General features: G+C 36.8%; 2 protein-coding genes across 6 annotated transcripts; one reads left to right on the forward strand and one right to left on the reverse strand.

Annotated features, from left to right (window-relative positions):
• On the forward strand, window positions 1,018-7,195 carry LOC109708107 (calcineurin B-like protein 1). 2 transcript variants are annotated; one of them, XM_020229706.1, is made up of 9 exons: window positions 1,018-1,167; window positions 1,318-1,499; window positions 1,988-2,070; window positions 4,256-4,315; window positions 4,820-4,928; window positions 5,013-5,065; window positions 5,769-5,849; window positions 5,948-6,060; window positions 6,862-7,195. In XM_020229706.1, the coding sequence occupies exons 2-9, from the start codon at window positions 1,421-1,423 to the stop codon at window positions 6,923-6,925; spliced, it is 642 nt and encodes a 213-aa protein (XP_020085295.1). In that variant the 5' UTR covers window positions 1,018-1,167; window positions 1,318-1,420; the 3' UTR covers window positions 6,926-7,195. The 2 variants fall into 2 exon arrangements, with proteins under 2 accessions (XP_020085295.1, XP_020085296.1); XM_020229707.1 differs by having other exon boundaries at window positions 1,021-1,208.
• LOC109707090 (nucleolin) lies at window positions 8,168-16,879 on the reverse strand. 4 transcript variants are annotated; one of them, XM_020228170.1, is made up of 13 exons: window positions 16,745-16,879; window positions 16,363-16,630; window positions 14,725-15,236; window positions 14,549-14,638; window positions 14,225-14,464; window positions 13,696-13,917; window positions 13,315-13,618; window positions 12,745-13,070; window positions 12,222-12,331; window positions 12,040-12,137; window positions 11,875-11,951; window positions 11,694-11,787; window positions 8,168-11,483 (listed from the first exon to the last, which is right to left on the reverse strand). In XM_020228170.1, exons 2-12 carry the CDS (start codon window positions 16,604-16,606, stop codon window positions 11,695-11,697), a joined length of 2,316 nt encoding a protein of 771 aa, XP_020083759.1. In that variant the 5' UTR covers window positions 16,607-16,630; window positions 16,745-16,879; the 3' UTR covers window positions 8,168-11,483; window position 11,694. The 4 variants fall into 4 exon arrangements, with proteins under 4 accessions (XP_020083759.1, XP_020083761.1, XP_020083760.1 ...); XM_020228172.1 differs by having other exon boundaries at window positions 8,168-11,585; XM_020228171.1 differs by having other exon boundaries at window positions 16,363-16,670; window positions 16,745-16,843.

Raw genomic sequence — 17,054 nt, forward strand, 5'->3', positions numbered from 1 at the left:
TATCTCCTATTCTCCTCAAAGAAAATGCATACCAACACAATTGGATGTTAGAAAAATTAAGTAGAATGTCAAACTGCTAAGATTATATTCTTAACAAACTACATAAACAGGATAAATCGGGTTAGATTCATTGCATCCTGTTAGGACTTGTTCAATCACTCCACAACATATAAGATGTTAGATTTTAATTTAATAAATACAACATCTCATTACTATATAATCAACAAAATAAATACAGAAACTGACCATTCCTAGAGCAAGTGGCAAATGACTTGGTGGTTGGTATCCGAGGTCCCAAGTTCGAATCCTAGTTTTCCAGCTAAATTTATTTTTAAATAAAATAAATAAAACGGATAGCATGCTATTTATTTCTAAAAAAAAAAAACAAAGTAAATGTAGAAACTGTTGTAAATCTTATTTACAACATGTTATATCGTAAATATATAACACTTTTTTTTATCAAAATAGAAATAAAAATTAGTTTAGAATTATAAAATTATATAATATAAATTATTATATTTAAGACTATAATGTAACGTGTTATTATTTACATCAAAAATCTTGATTAAAAAATAGAATAATTATTGCATTAAATAAACGGTCCCAACAGAAACACGGCAAATGCAACAGCTACACATAACAAAACACAAGAACGTTCGGTGGACCCCACGTAATCTCCACCGTTTATGCGGTTAAGGCCGCATAATCCCATAACACCTTGGCTTCAACGCTTGTCGAACAATTCCGATGCGACGGATACGTCGTACGTCTCAAGAGTCGTAAGCACGTGAATTACGAGGCAAATCGGGCGGTGACAAATACCACTTTACAATTTTTCATCAATCTCGGATCGTCCGATTATTCACAGTAGGGCCAAAGCCGTCCGTTTAACCTCAGTTCGCCACGTGTCCCTAACCTACCGTACGATACACGCTGATCTCGGCCGACACGCAGGTACACAACCAACCCCTCTCTCTCTCTCCTACTCTCTACCCCCTAATCAGCGATCGCTCGTCCGCCGTCGAAAAACCCCCTGAAAAAGAAGCAAAAAAAAAAAAAAAAAAAAAAATCGACCGTACGATCTGCGCTCGTCTCTGTCGCACGCCCTATAAAGTGCCTCCGCGTTCCTCCCCGTTTCTTCGGCGAGTTTCCGTGGGATTTCGTCCGGTGCGTATCGCCCCCCTTCGCTGCCCCTATTTCCATTTGGGGTAGGGTTAGGGTTTCGGTTAGGATTAGGGTTTTCCTGTTAATTTGTGATCATTCGATGCCGAGAAGATGCTTGTTCGATCGGTTTTCGTGATTATGTTTGTATTTTAGTTTGTTGGGGAGGAGTTGTGGCTGGATTGGAGGATGGAGGAGACGATGGCGACATGTGATTTGGGAGTTTTGTAGCCTTGATCGGATCGAGAGCGGTTCGGAAATGGGTTGCTTCCACTCGAGGGATAAAGGGCAATTCCCAGGTTACGAGGATCCGGTGCTTCTCGCGTCCCAAACAGCTTGTAAGTGTCAAATTATTTGATCTTTGTATGTGTATTTTGATCTTAGTTTGATTGAATCGCCTATCGTACGGTGAAAATCTGTAATATTGGTGATGAATGGTTGAAACTTAAGTTTGGTCATAATAATTTGGGCTGGTTGTACTTGGATCCGTGAAGAATGGCATGATGATGATATGGCGCGATTGTGTGTTGTATACGTGCTTGAGACCTTAAAGTTTGTTCGCTTGATTTAATTTTTGATAAGCTGACACTGTAGGAGATTATCACTCTGTTCTGTGGTTGATGCACTACTATGGATCAAGATAAGAATCCTTATGCTTTTTTTTTATTTGGATAGTTCAGATGTACTGTGTTAGTTGGTGTTACAGCATTGCTTGTGCTTGTATTGTGACAAAATGTTTTATGTTGTGGATTTTAATATTGTAGACATCTTGCTCTATATTAAATAGTGTTTTTATTTTGTCACCAACTTTTATCATGTTTTCTAGTCAGCGTTAGTGAAGTTGAAGCACTGTTTGAGCTGTTCAAGAGCATTAGCAGTTCTGTGATTGATGATGGTCTGATAAACAAGGTAACATTTGAAAATATGCATTATGTTATTATGTACCATGCTCAATCAGTTATTTTCCTTTCTTTAGTTCTTGTTACCATGTTTAACTATATATTTTTTAAGAAACTATCGTACTCTCCATTGGTGGCAAAAAGAAAATTTTGCAGCTTGTTTAAATTTAGGGCTTTAGTCGTAATCTAAGATGTTCAAGTTATGTTGAAATTTCTCCCTGTTTTATTTTTTCAACTACGTCATGCTTCTCGTTAGGAAATTTGATTTTGTAGTATTGCAATCAACTTTTAGTACTGACTTAGTATGTCAACGAGCAAGAAAACTTGGCGAACTTTTGAGCTTGAGCTAGCTCATATGTTAAAAAAACCCTAGATCATGGTAGAATTATGATCAAGTATGGCTGAGCTTGAAATAACTCAATTATGTGTTTCAAGTTATGATGATTTTTCACACAATTCTTGTAAAATGTGCTGATTTTGAATTTGCACCTACTATGATGTACAAGAAGATGCTAATTTCTATAGAGGCTATATATAATTATTTCGCTGGATTTAATGAGTTATATGTGAAACATAGACTATTTTTATAGTGATAAGTTACTAATTATTGTGATTTTTAGATGTGAAACAATCGTTTTGGGTTTGGCTTGGTCTATCATGACTCATGAGCCAGCTGAAGTACATCCCTTGAAGAAGAACAAACGCGGGAGTGCTTAGGAAGCCAAATGGTGGGAATGTTGCTGAGGGGTTGAGAGCTGTGAGGTCGAGGGTTAGAAAACGAAAGAGTGAGAAACGAAAGAGGGAGGCAATCGATCTTAATCAATGGGCGGATTGAAATTTGGAAATGCATAATAATTTCTTGAGAATTCCAATGATTTATTTACTATGTGTTGTGTGCCGCAAGTATGTTCTTATGGTCCACTTGCCTCAAAAGGCTTGTAGAACCTACAGTGTCCTAAAATCTGGATCAAGGTTTAAAGTGCCGCAGGTATTGGGGGGGGTGTCCCGCCGTGCCGCGGTACACACCTGCATATCGCGCGAGACAGCGTGATACACGAGTGAGTGCAGTGGCACCGTGTCGTCTCGGTATTTTTTTTTTTTTNTTTTTTTTTTTTTTTTTTTTTTTTTTTTTTTTTTTTTTTTGGTACCCGAAGCATTCTAGATACCCCACATCCCAAAAGATATTGCAAATCGAAAATCTATTTATTAGGTAAGTCAAAAAAATTATAATTTATTTTTTTTGTTTTTCAATATACGCGCAAATTCTTAATTTATCACCACTGACATCCATTTTTTCTTCACAAATTATTTTATCAAAATTTGTCGCACCGTAAAACTTTTGGCAAATTAAGGAAACAAAATCGAACTCAATAAACAAATTTTGAGCCACATTAAACGTAAAATTTTATTTTTGTGTTAGAAAATTTAAAATACTGTTAAAATTAAAAATTAAATTAAATCAATTGATACTTAAATTTATTTAATTTATTTGTCATATAATTTATTGCTTAATTTTTTTGATATATCTAATAATTTTTTTAAAAAATAATTAAAAAATAAAAATTTCAAATAATTTTTAAAAATTATTTTAAAAATTATTTTTTTGTATTTAATAAAGAAAAACTGTAATATGATCAAAAGAAAAGAAAGAAAGAAAAATATCTTTGCATTTTAAAAATTATAACATGTAAAAATTTTTATTTTACATCAGGATAGTTGTACTTTACAATAAAAAAACTTATAAGTATATTAATTAATGAGTATAGTAAGCTATACATAGTAAATATTTATAATTATTTGATTAAATCTTTTAAAATAACGTTATAAAAGTTTATTGGAATTAAAAAAACTAAAATAAATCCATACCAAAGTGTGCCAGTAGGAGGTCATGCGTATCCATCGGCACGCAAGCGTACCATGTGTCGGTACGGAAGCGTGCCGGTGCCGTACCGTGCCGTGTCAGGCAGACAGCGGCACACTCACAGCACTTTAAACCTTGATCTGGATGATTCTTTTTCACTACTACTAATGAGATTTGATGTTTTATCGATTATATGAAATTTCAGTTTCATAGTTATTGCATTTTATGCTTGGTTTTATGGCTAATAATCAGTATGATTGTTTATGTTATCTTGTGTCTTTCATAAGTTTGATATAAATAATAACTAGGGACTCGTGTCTATTTTCATGTGCAGGAGGAGTTTCAGCTTGCATTGTTTAAAAACAGAAAAAAGGAAAATCTTTTTGCAAACCGGGTATTGCTCCTTTTAAACCTTCAGCTTTCAGCTTTAAGCTTTATGCCACAGGATAGTTTATAGTTATGATGCATATATCTCATTGGCCGTGTCTGCGGTGTGGATTGCAATATTGACCAATACCTAGTAATGCTTGATTATCTCAACTTTGTGCAACCAACTGATATTGTCTCTTTTTTATTTTATTTTTTTTCCATCTGTTGGGAATAGGGGGCTGATTAAAGGGCTTTTGATGCATCATCCTATCTTGCTGTTCCTGTTCTCTTTACCTCTTTTCAATTTTCTTTTACTTTATTCTTCTTTGCACTTCAAGAATTTGATTCTTCCTAATCTCTTTTCTCTATTGCTAGAATTAGTCAATCTAGTGTAGTTGTGAATGACCCAGTCGGCGATCAGTTATTTGTAATTTACTTGATAGGCATTTAAATCTTGTCTAATGATCTTGCTATCTTTTTAAGTATTTGATATAAGGCCCTGTGAAGTCTTTAATTACAATAAATGCAGATCTTCGACATGTTTGATGTCAAGCAAAAGGGAGTTATTGATTTCAGTGACTTTGCCCGAGCTCTAAATGTATTCCATCCAAATGCTCCTCATGAAGATAAAGTTGATTGTAAGCTGTTATTCACATTATAGAGTTTGATGATTTAATATGAAAAGCATTACTTTTGCTAAAATGTTGTGAATGATTGTACAGTTTCGTTCAAGCTTTACGATATTGAGGATACAGGCTTCATCGAGAGGAAAGAGGTATTTTAAGAAATTCTTTGAATGGCCAGTGATGTTGTTTGCTTTATCTCAAAATATAGAAACATTGTTCTCCTATCAGCAAAAAGTTAGGGTTAACTTTTAGTGGAGGGTATGTAAATTGATAATCTTCTAGAATGCTTCTCTGTGGGTTCAATATATGTGCTATTATTCAAGTGAAACAAAATAGCAACTTCCATAATACAGGATTTTCATTACCTTTTCTTAAAGTTATGTGGTTTACAGGAAACAAAACCCCAGTACATCTGGAATATAATCACTCGTGGAAACATCAATATTCTTTATAATACATATGCAAATGAAAATGTAGTTCAAGTTTAGGTTTCATAAAATAACATTTTCAAGTTTAGGTTTCATAAAATATTACTATTACTCACAGATTTAATATCTTACTAGTGAAGTAAGACAGGAAAATACCAAAGCTGCCAAATTAAACACAATTTACCCCTTTTTTAAACTATGTTTGGAAACAAAAATCGTTAGGTTAAAAGATGTTGACTTTTTCTTCTTAGAGAGACAACTTTTGTCCTAGTTTTCTATCCACTCTTTAGTTTAGCTTATATGAATTCATGTTTCTTGGTGGCAATCTATCTATCTTAATGATCATAAGGCATATAGTTTGGTTGATTTGCCAATATAGCTAAATGATTTGCATGCTACAACATTAATCTATTATATTATACAGGTCAAGCAGATGCTTATTGCGCTTCTATCAGAATCAGAAATGAGGTTATCTGATGAGACTGTTGAGACAATCCTGGACAAGGTTTGCCAGAATTCTTGGATTTTCTTCTGTTAACTCTAGTGTAAGTGCACCGTCAATAATACTTGATTTCTCTCACTAATGTTCCCAACTTTGAGCAGACGTTTTTAGAAGCTGACGTGAATCAAGATGGGAAGATTGATAGGGCAGAATGGGAGAATCTTGTTTCCCGTAACCCGTCATTAATGAAGATAATGACCCTGCCATATCTCAAGTAAGTACCCTGCCTGAAAAGTTTTTGTATAATTTCTCTTATCTACTTGTGCATACTTAACCTTCTTGGTCAAGTTTCTTCCACGGCCTTGTGTATACGTTGAAAACCAAATTGGCTACTATTGGAATGATCAACAAATTGAGCGAGAATTAAGCCGCGCGTGTGGATAGTAAGTCACAATAAAACATTTCGTCAATCAGAATAAATAGGAAATTTTGATTGGCAAACTATTATGAGGAGAGTCATGCCCAGTGTACCAGACAAACGATTAGTCTGTGCCTCAAGAAGAATCATGCACAGGAATTACAGATTTTTAATAAGACGGTAACAGTTATTAAGCAATAAAAATAGGAATACAGCCAGAGCGTGTAATCAGCGGCTTCCTTTTTCCTTGTGAATAAGGTAGCATCCCGAATTGAAGCTGCAATCCTTCCTGGATGTATGTATGTTTACCCAAGAAAAGTAGGGAAAAGCTGAAAAATGAAACCTAACTAAACAGGACCATTTGAATTGGAGCTGCGATTCCTCCTTGTGTATGTGTGCTTGCTCCACTCAAGCAGGCAAAAGCTGAAAAATGAAACCTGAGCAAACTTGACTATTGGAATCAAAGCTGCAACTATCCCCCTATGTGTGTGTGCGCTCTTGATGGAATAATGCGCTCTTGATGGAATAACGTAGGGAAACTCTGAAAAATAAAACATGACCGAGCTTGACCGTAAAGGCTGGCGTAACTTATAAAGCTCCCGCTACCCCTTGCAAATTAGCACTAACCCTCTTCTGTTCTCTGATCAATATTGGCAGGGACATAACAACCACCTTTCCAAGCTTTGTATTCAATTCCAAGGTCGATGATGCTGCTACATGATCTATTTGAAGTACCAAACAGCGAAGAAAGAATACATCTATAGAGTGTGTTGTGCATCATCCAATTTTTACAGCAGTTTTATTGGTAGCATAATACTTTTTTTCTTTTTGTCGACAAGGGGCTTAAATGTTAATATAATAATTTTGGCAGAAGGAACTGTACTTGAATGTTAATATAATTTTTTGCAGTTTCTATTGAGGAAAAGTAGCTCTTAATTGGATCAATCTACAAACTGATAACATTAAAATGGCAGACTTAATGCTTATTGTATACATGCTTCACGCGTATGATACCTTCTGTTTTTCTATGAATACAGATATAACGTTGCTTGCAACAAGGTCAGACTACTACTACCCCCCAAATTTACTTTTTAAGAATGTTTTATATTTTTACCTTGAGACAACAAAAGAGGAATTAAAAAACAAAAGCACTACATTTTTTTGGTGAGGATTGTTTATGCTCCGGTGTCAACGTAGCAAGCACCATTAATCCCCCAAAAATCAATTCATACATACAAATTATGTATCATATAAGAACCAAACTCACGAATAAAGGTGCGGCTTTAGTCTTATTTCTTTTTATTGAATGCCTGCATTATAAGATATCACATTGAACCAATAAAGACCCATTTGACGTAGCCTGAGAATCAGAGATAGAGAGAGACTGCACTTCAGAGGGGTAGAGAGAGAGAGAGAGACGGAGAAACAGTGCATTTCATCATAATTCACTCGGAAAGAGGGTGTACGGGGTAGAGAGAGAGAGAGATCTGTTTCACTGGTATCAAACTTTGACCAACAAAATATATGAAACATAATAATAGTTAATATTAATATTAGTCTTTACAATTTGCAAGATACATATACCAACAACCTATGGTACAGTAGTTAGACACCAGGGGTTCCGACGAGTCGAACCGAGATCTGAGTCCAAAAATGCGGCTTCACTAGGGGAGGTGGGGCATTTGGCGGCCAGAGTTAACCTACATACTTGTTTTCTAAATATAAACTGAAAAAAAAGACATCAAGATACATAAATATATATATACACACCACGCTTATCCCAAGCACCAATGTAAATAAGCCCCAAAAAATCCACACTTGCTGAACACAGAAGAGGCATAAAATCTCTTAATTTATCTAATAATATTTAACAAGGCAGCTTAAGGTACATAGTTCCCAATGCACAAATGTGATCATTCAGTAACATGGATTAATCAGCACTCATTTAATTCAACAGAACAAATGCCATAAAGTAAATTTATTTAACAACCACTAAACTAATTTGGATAAAGTTTTATCACAAAGGTTAACTAAATTTCAGCATAGTTCACAATAACATGTATCGAATTTTGACAAGATTAAGCTCATCCTTACTCCAGTCCCTAAGGATGTGACCGACATCAACGACAAGATCTATAGTTTTCATGGCTCCGTATCTTGCACATATAGCTAACAAACAAAAATCAGTATGCACATTTTAATGATTGCAAGCATGACACTAGTCCCAAGTCAAAATTGCAAAGAAAATAGCAAAAGATACGACGATTGCATTAAGAAAATATTTTCTTAATGACACAAAGAAGTTCAAACAACGCCTTAGTAAGTGTCTACCAAAGAAAGGAAGAAGACACCATTAGGCCAACAACAGACTATGATAAAACACCTGCTCGTTGGAATGCATTATCTTAAAAAAATTGTGATTATTTGGGTCCTGCGATGGACTAATCAGACTTTTAGGTTGCAATGACAACAGAACCTATGGTGTCACAATTAATAATAACCAATTTTTTCAAGCAGCAAAATGACCGTGAAGGGTACATACGGGGATGAAAGGTCCGAACAGAAATATGCACATTAATATGAGATCGAAACAAGACGACACAGGATAGAATAGTAGCAATAGCAAAGATAGACGAATAGTCCTACAAGCACTAGCCCAACAGTTAGGTGCATCAAGTTCAATGTAAAAAATAGTTTATGCAAATTTCTTGTCTCAACAGTCCATAATCAAGGATATAAAAACTGGATAATAAAACATGAGGAAAGTCAGAAATAGCATTCTTACTTAAAACAAAAAGAAGAAACAAACAATTAACATAACCTAAAACTCTGAGCAAGAGAGAACTGAAAATTGAAGGAATAGGAAAAGATTCGGTTAAAAGGAAGAAGTACAGTTCCATGCAGGAGAAATATGTGCCTTAATAACATCATATATGCGCATATATGGAGAAAATAATTTTCTTGCAGCAGCATACAGAGCAGGAAACACTGAAACATATTTTCATTTTGGAATCAATGAGTAGCACAAGTTCTCGATAAAATGAGTGAAAGTTGAAATTATATGAACACAACTTGAGAACCGAGTAATAATACAGCAGCTACCAAAAATCTATAGACGAAATAATCTGTAGTAAATGATGGATTTTAAATGATAGATTTTAAAAAGCACTACACATTGCCTCCCGCAACAAGTTGGTTCAGAAAGAATAAATCATCATATTTTGGAGAATACTTTCTAAAAAACAACATAAAGCTAAGGGTTTCTGCTAAAAATGCAAACTTCTGAGGAAAATCAAGTAACAGCACCTAAATATATGGATCAATTGCTAAATCCTAGTTAAGGAAATTGCACTACCACTTCCTAAAACTTCCTAAAAAAACCCATCTACCTTTTCTACCAAAATTATATAGAAAAAATAAAAAAAATTACTACAAAAAATTTTGCAGGCTAATCTTACGAGTGTTGCATTTTGTTTCCACTGAGCCCAATAACACTAATGGCTTTCATCCAAGTTTATGCAATCAGAACTTTCCAAGCAATTTTGGTTCATGACAGCGCAGGTTTTATCGTCTTGAAACCCATATATAACAGGTAGAACTGATGAGCTGCAAAAGTTAAAGCCCTTCTGATGGGCAACTGATAACCCTTGATATTTGCTCTCCAAATCTTGTACAAATGATTTGACAACGTCAGCAGTCAGATTCGCGATCAAATCAATATACTCCGTACAATTCTATTTTGTGACAAGAACCAACAATATACACGTAAATGATGAACCGCAGCCCAGACTTTTCTTCCAACTGGTAGCCAACAATAGCCAAGCTACGATGCCCAAAGACCTTGATACTCTAGGAGCATCTGTATTGGTATCCAATATACCATATTGGATACGACATTCATTGAATATTTCATAGATATGTGTCAGATACTTCTATGATTCTGCTATTTCTCTTAAAGGTTGAAAACATGGATTTCAGCTTTTGAGATGCATCTTGGATAAGAGAAGGGATTTACTCGAGTCATGAATGACGAGAATTCCACAAAGATATTCCAAATTGAAGCCACCATGTCCATCACACAAGTCCAGTTTTTTATTATAAAATATCAAAAGAAGACATTGTAGATGCTTGAGTTGAGTCATACTATCATAGGTTGCTATGTTAATTTTCCAATCAAATAAAAACAAGCACAAAGAGTTAAAAGTTTCTAACATGAACATGCATTTATCAGCATAACCTATGTGCCCATGCATTTGTATGAAAGCGCTGTTTCATGTATACTTCAATCTCTGTTTCCATGAGTTTCCAACTCCATATTCACAATCCATGTGCATATCTTCTGCATGAAACATGTGCATAAGAAAACACATTCCTGTATCCTACATCTCTCATATCCTTCTTTTTGAAGATTTTGTCATATGTGTAAGGCCTGTATCTTCTTGTATTCATATCTCAAATCCATGTCCATACAACATATTAGCATAATGACATAAAGACCAATTGTTATCTTTTAAAATCCTTTCTCTGATATTTCATAATTAATTAATTTTGTTACAGCTCAATGAGCACCAATATTTTTTGGCTTCCACTAATGTTGAGATTTTCAAAGTTTTCAAAGAATGTCAAAGAGAATTTGCTGAAGTATACCAAGAACCAACTTATGAAGGCAAGAACTTAAGATAACACAAAAGGTTATGTTTTTTTTTTATGAGCAATACTTACTAGGATAATCATAAAGGCAGTATACAGGAAGTGACAATTCCAATGTCAAATCCCATGAGAAACCTCTCCACTTTAATTTAATCAGCATGCGCCAATGCTCACAACTACTGTGCACAAATGGAAAGAATTACCAGCCGCAATGTGCAAGGTTCTTAAAACCGAGCTTTGATCCAAAATTTAGCCTTGCAAGCCTTCAACCGCACCCTCTTATATCAATAAGATGCTCATAAAAATCTTAATGCCAAAATACTTCAATATCCACCCATAGATGTCTTGGGGTAATAGGGAAAGTATGTTATCAGTACATAGTACACCATAACTTCCTGATGTTCTCCACGCAGATCTAATAAGTCAAACTCCTTTACATAAAATTAAAAAGGCTGAAAATCCATATGCAACAATTGCCTTTACCAGACCTTATGATCCTTTACTTCACGTCTAAACATCATAAGGTTTCTCTCTTTGAAATTCAGGCCCTCTTTCCAAATGTGTAGGCATCATAACTGGGAGCTTCAAAATATCCACAGCCTACACCAACCCTTCTTTCATTGAATAATCTGTGTCATAGAAGGAAATCCATATGTGATCACAAGGGCCATACGCATCATGCAGGCCAGATATAGAAAAACAAGAAAGGGCTTCACCAGGAGGAACTATGCCTACAAGTAGTAGAATCAGCAGAAAGCACAAAATGATTCCTAATACAACCGTAAAGAGCAGAAGAAGGGTCGACATAGAGNTTAGGGCATAAGAATTAGCCTGAGCACCTTAGTAATAGGAACCAGAACCACTACCACCTAAGTACCCACTGCTGCCTAAGCTACGACTGGAATAGCCACCTAAGTAAGAGCTACCACCAACCTGGCCCAAAGAAAAAAGAACAAGAGAATATAATATGCATAAAACCAAAAATGATGAAAATAGAGAAGATGCTAACGAAAAGCTCACATCAGATCCACGGGCCACATAACTATTGCCATAATTGGATGAGTACATTCCACCAACATCACTGCCGCTAACAGAACCTGTATATAGACTAATTAGTAATGTAGCAACCGCAAACACAATTATATGGCGAAAATAGCCAGAATAAAGAGATAGATTGCAGCAAACCTCCGGAATAATTCATGCCATGACGACTGCTGTACATCCCATCCTGACCAGATATAGAAGAACGGCTGCTGCTATATCCCACATGAGACCGTCCAAGCCTAATGAACAAGAAAGATATTCAGCATACTCGTTGATGGAAGAACTCAAATACCAATGCCTACACCTTTTAAGTTTTAACAGACCTGTCCCCATAAGGATCAGCATAATGAGAACGGCTGCTACTAACACCATAGTCTACACGGGCCCTCGAATGGCGGATGCTCACATCAGAATACCGAGGAGGGGCGTCATCCTTAAAATTAACAAGATAAAGAAACATTGATAAGAATCATTATAATTCAGCCCCTGAAGTTTCATGTTCTTTTCAATTTCATTTTGTAATTTCAGATGTAATAATTTATCCTTGAAGTTTGTCCTACATATCCATAATGCCCTTCTGTTAATCTATCATCTAAAAGGTGGCAGAATAGTACCATGCTTGAAAACTTTGCCTTGCTACATTTGAAACTCAATAATGAAATCAGGGTCAGGAGTGAATTGCTAAAAACAAAAGTTTGAGGACCAAACTGAAATCAAATTAAACTTCAAGATCAAATTGTTACAATTGAAACTCTAAGGCACTGGATCAAACTCCATGTAACAAAATTTGTAGCAAAATCAATCTCCAATTACAAAAACACAGTTAAAAAGGTGAATAACACTCACTATTTCTGCATATGGGCGTTTTGATCCGGAAATTGAATCATACTCTCTGCCGCGCCCTTCCCTGTAGGTTGGCAGAGGGCGATCAAGCTTCCTTCCATAGCCATCATCGGGGTATGCATGCCTGCTTGAAGTACGAGAAGCACTACGAGAAGGTGGTATATCGGAGTAGCCTGATCCTCGAGATGAATATTCATCCCTATAAGACGAACGCCTCGCTATTGGATCTCTGGAACTGTACTCTACAGCAGCAGCTCTGCTTCTGGCAGGAGGCAGCTCAACTTGCCTACCATAATCTCTCCTCGAACTGACCTTGGGATAAGCAGGAACTGCCCAAAAAGAAAAAACACAACTATGAAAAACAATGCCAGTGAGCGCTTACAGAACCAATCACGGAGTTTTATATAGACTTGAAATATGGCATATTTACACATATACCACCACCACAAAATTAAAATTTTCATACATGCCTAGAAAGCAGCCTGCTACAAAAATTCTGATTTTAGAGGGGTATATATGTGAATAGATGAATTTGCAAGGACATATTAATCTTATACATAAAAGAAAAAAAACCTGGTGGTCTTCTCTCGTAGGTCCTCTCTGGAGGAGGCAAACGCCTTGGTCTCTCTGTCACAGCCAAAACAGGCCGCCTATCTCTAATACTTATTGGTCTCTTGAATCCACGGGCCCCAATTGGTGCACCACGAGCACTGAGAGGTCTTGAAAGTCGTGGAGGTGGGGCCCTACGGGGTGGAGGACGACCATAAGATAAGCGGCTGACTCGAGGAGGCCCTAGGCCAATCCTATAATTACCTCGTAGACTACGTTTCCCTCTACCTTTCTGGTGCGGTCTAGACAACCTAGCCCTAACTTTTACCTAACACAACAGAATAAAAAATCAGTTAAGTTGCCCAAAAACATAACAAACCTTGATGAAGATACCTGAATCCTAACCTTGTTGTCACCTTCACCAAGCTCAGTATTGTTAATACTGTCCGCGCATTCTACAGCATTATCATGGGAATCAAAAGTAACAAATCCAAAATCCTTTCTTTTCGCAGCAGGCATGTTACGAGCAAGTTCAATCTTTTCGATAGCTCCATATTTCTTAAGGTATCCGCTGACACGATTTTCATCCCATCCAGCAGACAAACCATCAATAAAGACAGTTCTGACCTGGAATTAACCAGAAAATCAAGTAAAAATGTGATAGATTTCTGGTCCATGAAAATTCATAAACTGATCAAATATTAAACATAAAGAAAATTGATAATTCTGATACTTGAACATTTTTAAGAATTAAAGAGAGCAGGGGGTGCAAGGGGGAGGGAACTAATATAGAAACATTCAAGTGTGCCCGAGATTGTTCAAGAGTGTATCAAATTGATATAAATTCCCATAATTATTAATGGACTTAATGTCTCCAGAGAAGGAATACACACAGCTACATTACAAAGTGCAACAGCTTCTGGACAATTTATACCTGCGCCATGATTTCATCATCAGGCTCATGATAAGAATCTGCAAATGAAACTTTCGCAGATCTATCTAAGCCAAGAACTACATCCCTTTTCTGTAGTCGCCTATAAGCATGCATCGCTTCTGAGCGGGATGAAAATTCTAAGAAAGCAAATCCACGATTTGTCCCTTCCTTGTTGCCATCCTCAACCAAAGTCAAATCCTCAAAATTGTCAACTCCGTAACTCTTTAGTTTCTCTTTCAACTGCAAGCGTGCAAATAAATGAGAACCAAAAACAATAATCTGCACAGATGATACTGACAGAACAACTCAACCAAGCCTCCTTACGTGTTCTTTAGTCCATGTCTTGCATATGTTGCCCACAAAAAGGGTGTCGCTGTCATGACTTGGGGCAACCCCACACTGCTTACCCCGCACCTAACCATATGAAGATATTTATTTCCATGGGCATGAAAATAATATATTAGAAAGAGAAAATGAGTGATTAGATGCAGAGCACAAACCACTGGATTCCTAATCTCTGAAACTGCACGTTTTGCTTGCTCTACAGTTGCAAAGCGCAAGAAGGCAAAGCCTTTATTCTTCTTTGTAATGGGATTCATCATTAGGCGAACTTCAGTAATCTCCCCGACTTCACCAAATACTTTCCTAAGATCTTCTTCAGTTGCATCCCTATCCAGACCACCCACAAACACTTCATACTCCTTGCGCTTGCGGTGCTCCTTTACTATTTCATGGTGCTCTTCCTCCTCCGGATCAACCTCAGGTTCCTCCTCAGCATTTTCATCATCTTCCTCAACCTCCACACCTTCACCATCTTCCATCTCATCCACCATCTCAGGATCTTCCTCTTCAACCACATCTCCTTCATATTCCTCCTGTCCTTCATCATGGTCTAAATCCTTCTCATCATAGTCTACAGCAGCATCTTCTTCATGTTCATATTCCGGTTCGTTGTCCTCCAACTCTAACCGTTCGCCTTCATCCTCGTAAGCTTCTTTAACGTCTTCCTCATCTGACGTAACAAATATATACAACTGATACATTGGATGAAGAAGAGAGAAAAAGCAAAGTAATCTGCAAACAACAATCCATCCAATATAGCATGAACAAGTGAAAGGTTCGTCACTTTCCTACATGCAAATTCTTACGCACGTTGAACCCTGGAAAAAATTTCAATGAAAGTGCCTTCCAGTGATACAACCTCTGTTCTTTGTTTTAACATATAATAAGTTTTAAGTATATAGAAATCAGTGACATGTGCAAGCGAACTCTCTATTTGACCCATCAATACACGAAGATCCTCCTCATCAATATATTCAAAGGTCCCATCAGAAGTTACGATTACAGAAATTTGAGGTCAGCTAAACCAACATGTAATCATATTGTCAACTCAGTGTAAAAGTGGCCCTGAGATTGCCGATAAGACACATTCCAAGCACCCTGATCTGCTTAGCTCTCAAAAACGTTACCATATTTCAATGTGCAGGGTAAATTAAAATCTAATTTCTTTTACCAATTGGGCAGGGTGGGAAGAAACTGTCATCTAAAGAAATCTTAGTTTTTTTTTTTCACTATTGAACATTATTGTTTATTTATAATCAGAATTATTTCATTACATACATATTAATACATTTCAATTTACAACATAGGTCATTTTGCAGTATCTTGTTTGTATCATACCCCATCTATGCTTTGATCTAGTAAACATTAACATTTGTAATCACCACGATGCAGATTTAGCATCAACAACATGCTGTTTGGTCTACTTTTCCAGATAAAGAAACCTCGCAGTCTAAAACATCTGACTGAATAAATATTAACAGATGAAAGCATATATACTTTTTGACCAAAAGAGTAAAAGCATAAGATTGCATGGGATGTATAATGCATTAATTCAAAAGAAACAAAAATACGAAATCAAAGCAACTGATTAAAACAGTAAAAGTGGGTAAACGAAATCTAATTATATGCTAATGCAACAAAGAAAAAGGCCAAACGTAGCAAGAAAGTGTAGAATATGCCGAAGGAGGTGAATTTTCAGCATAATAATCAGCGCCAATGAAAGGTCCAATTGCAAAAGATCCAATAAACCTCAAGAATTATGAAAAAGGCACGATCGAGAGGGCAAGAATCCATACATTCTACATCGACGGAGCCATTGACCGCCGAATCCGTCACCGAGGGCTTATCATCCTGGACGACCTCCTCCGCCTTTATCTCCTCTTCCTTCGCCTCGATGACCGGCGCCGCCACTTCCTCGAACTTGGGGGGTTCCTCCGCCGCCTCCGCCTCCCTCAGCGCCTTCGCCTTCGCCGCCCTCGACCCCGTCCTCCTCGGCCCCGCGGACCATCCAGACCCCTTTCTCGCCGATTTAGGCGGCATCCTCTCGATCAAATCCCGCTTTCTCTACACATATCGTAGATCGTCGTCAATCAGCAAGAAAATCCTAGAAACGGATCAAAACCATGAAATCAAGCAACAGAATCGACGAAAAAGTAAGTGGGAATCGTTCGCCCATACCTCGTAGAGAGATCAAAACCCTAGAGAGAGAGAGATAGAGAGGGCAAAGAAGCGATGCCTCGAAACCCTAGAAGCGATGGAGCCAGGTGACACAGAAACCCTAGAGCGCAATTTATAGGACCCGGATCGTTGTAAGAGAATCTACCCGATAAGGTATTCGACTCTGCCGAGGAAAAAAAAGGACCCGCTGTTATCCTTTATAACGTTAATGCCACTCAGAGTCGTGATTACGATATTGGGGTCATTGAACGCTTCTTATGCTTTGGAGATCAGGGGTATTTTAGTCATTTTACGAAGGAACGTTAACTAA

Source organism: Ananas comosus, linkage group 3 (genome assembly GCF_001540865.1).
Source record: "Ananas comosus cultivar F153 linkage group 3, ASM154086v1, whole genome shotgun sequence".
NCBI classification, from domain to species: domain Eukaryota; kingdom Viridiplantae; phylum Streptophyta; class Magnoliopsida; order Poales; family Bromeliaceae; genus Ananas; species Ananas comosus.

Bases quoted from the DNA above. Each gene is read 5' to 3' on its own strand.
- LOC109708107 (XM_020229706.1), top strand. From the start codon at position 1,421: ATGGGTTGCTTCCACTCGAGGGATAAAGGGCAATTCCCAGGTTACGAG. The intron at 4,929-5,012 runs GTAAGCTGTTAT...ATGATTGTACAG, and splicing joins TCATGAAGATAAAGTTGATT to TTTCGTTCAAGCTTTACGAT. The intron at 5,850-5,947 runs GTTTGCCAGAAT...AACTTTGAGCAG, and splicing joins TTGAGACAATCCTGGACAAG to ACGTTTTTAGAAGCTGACGT.
- LOC109707090 (XM_020228170.1), bottom strand. From the start codon at position 16,606: ATGCCGCCTAAATCGGCGAGAAAGGGGTCTGGATGGTCCGCGGGGCCG. The intron at 12,332-12,744 runs GTGAGTGTTATT...GTTAATTTTAAG, and splicing joins AACGCCCATATGCAGAAATA to GATGACGCCCCTCCTCGGTA. The intron at 11,788-11,874 runs GTGAGCTTTTCG...TCTTTGGGCCAG, and splicing joins ATGTGGCCCGTGGATCTGAT to GTTGGTGGTAGCTCTTACTT.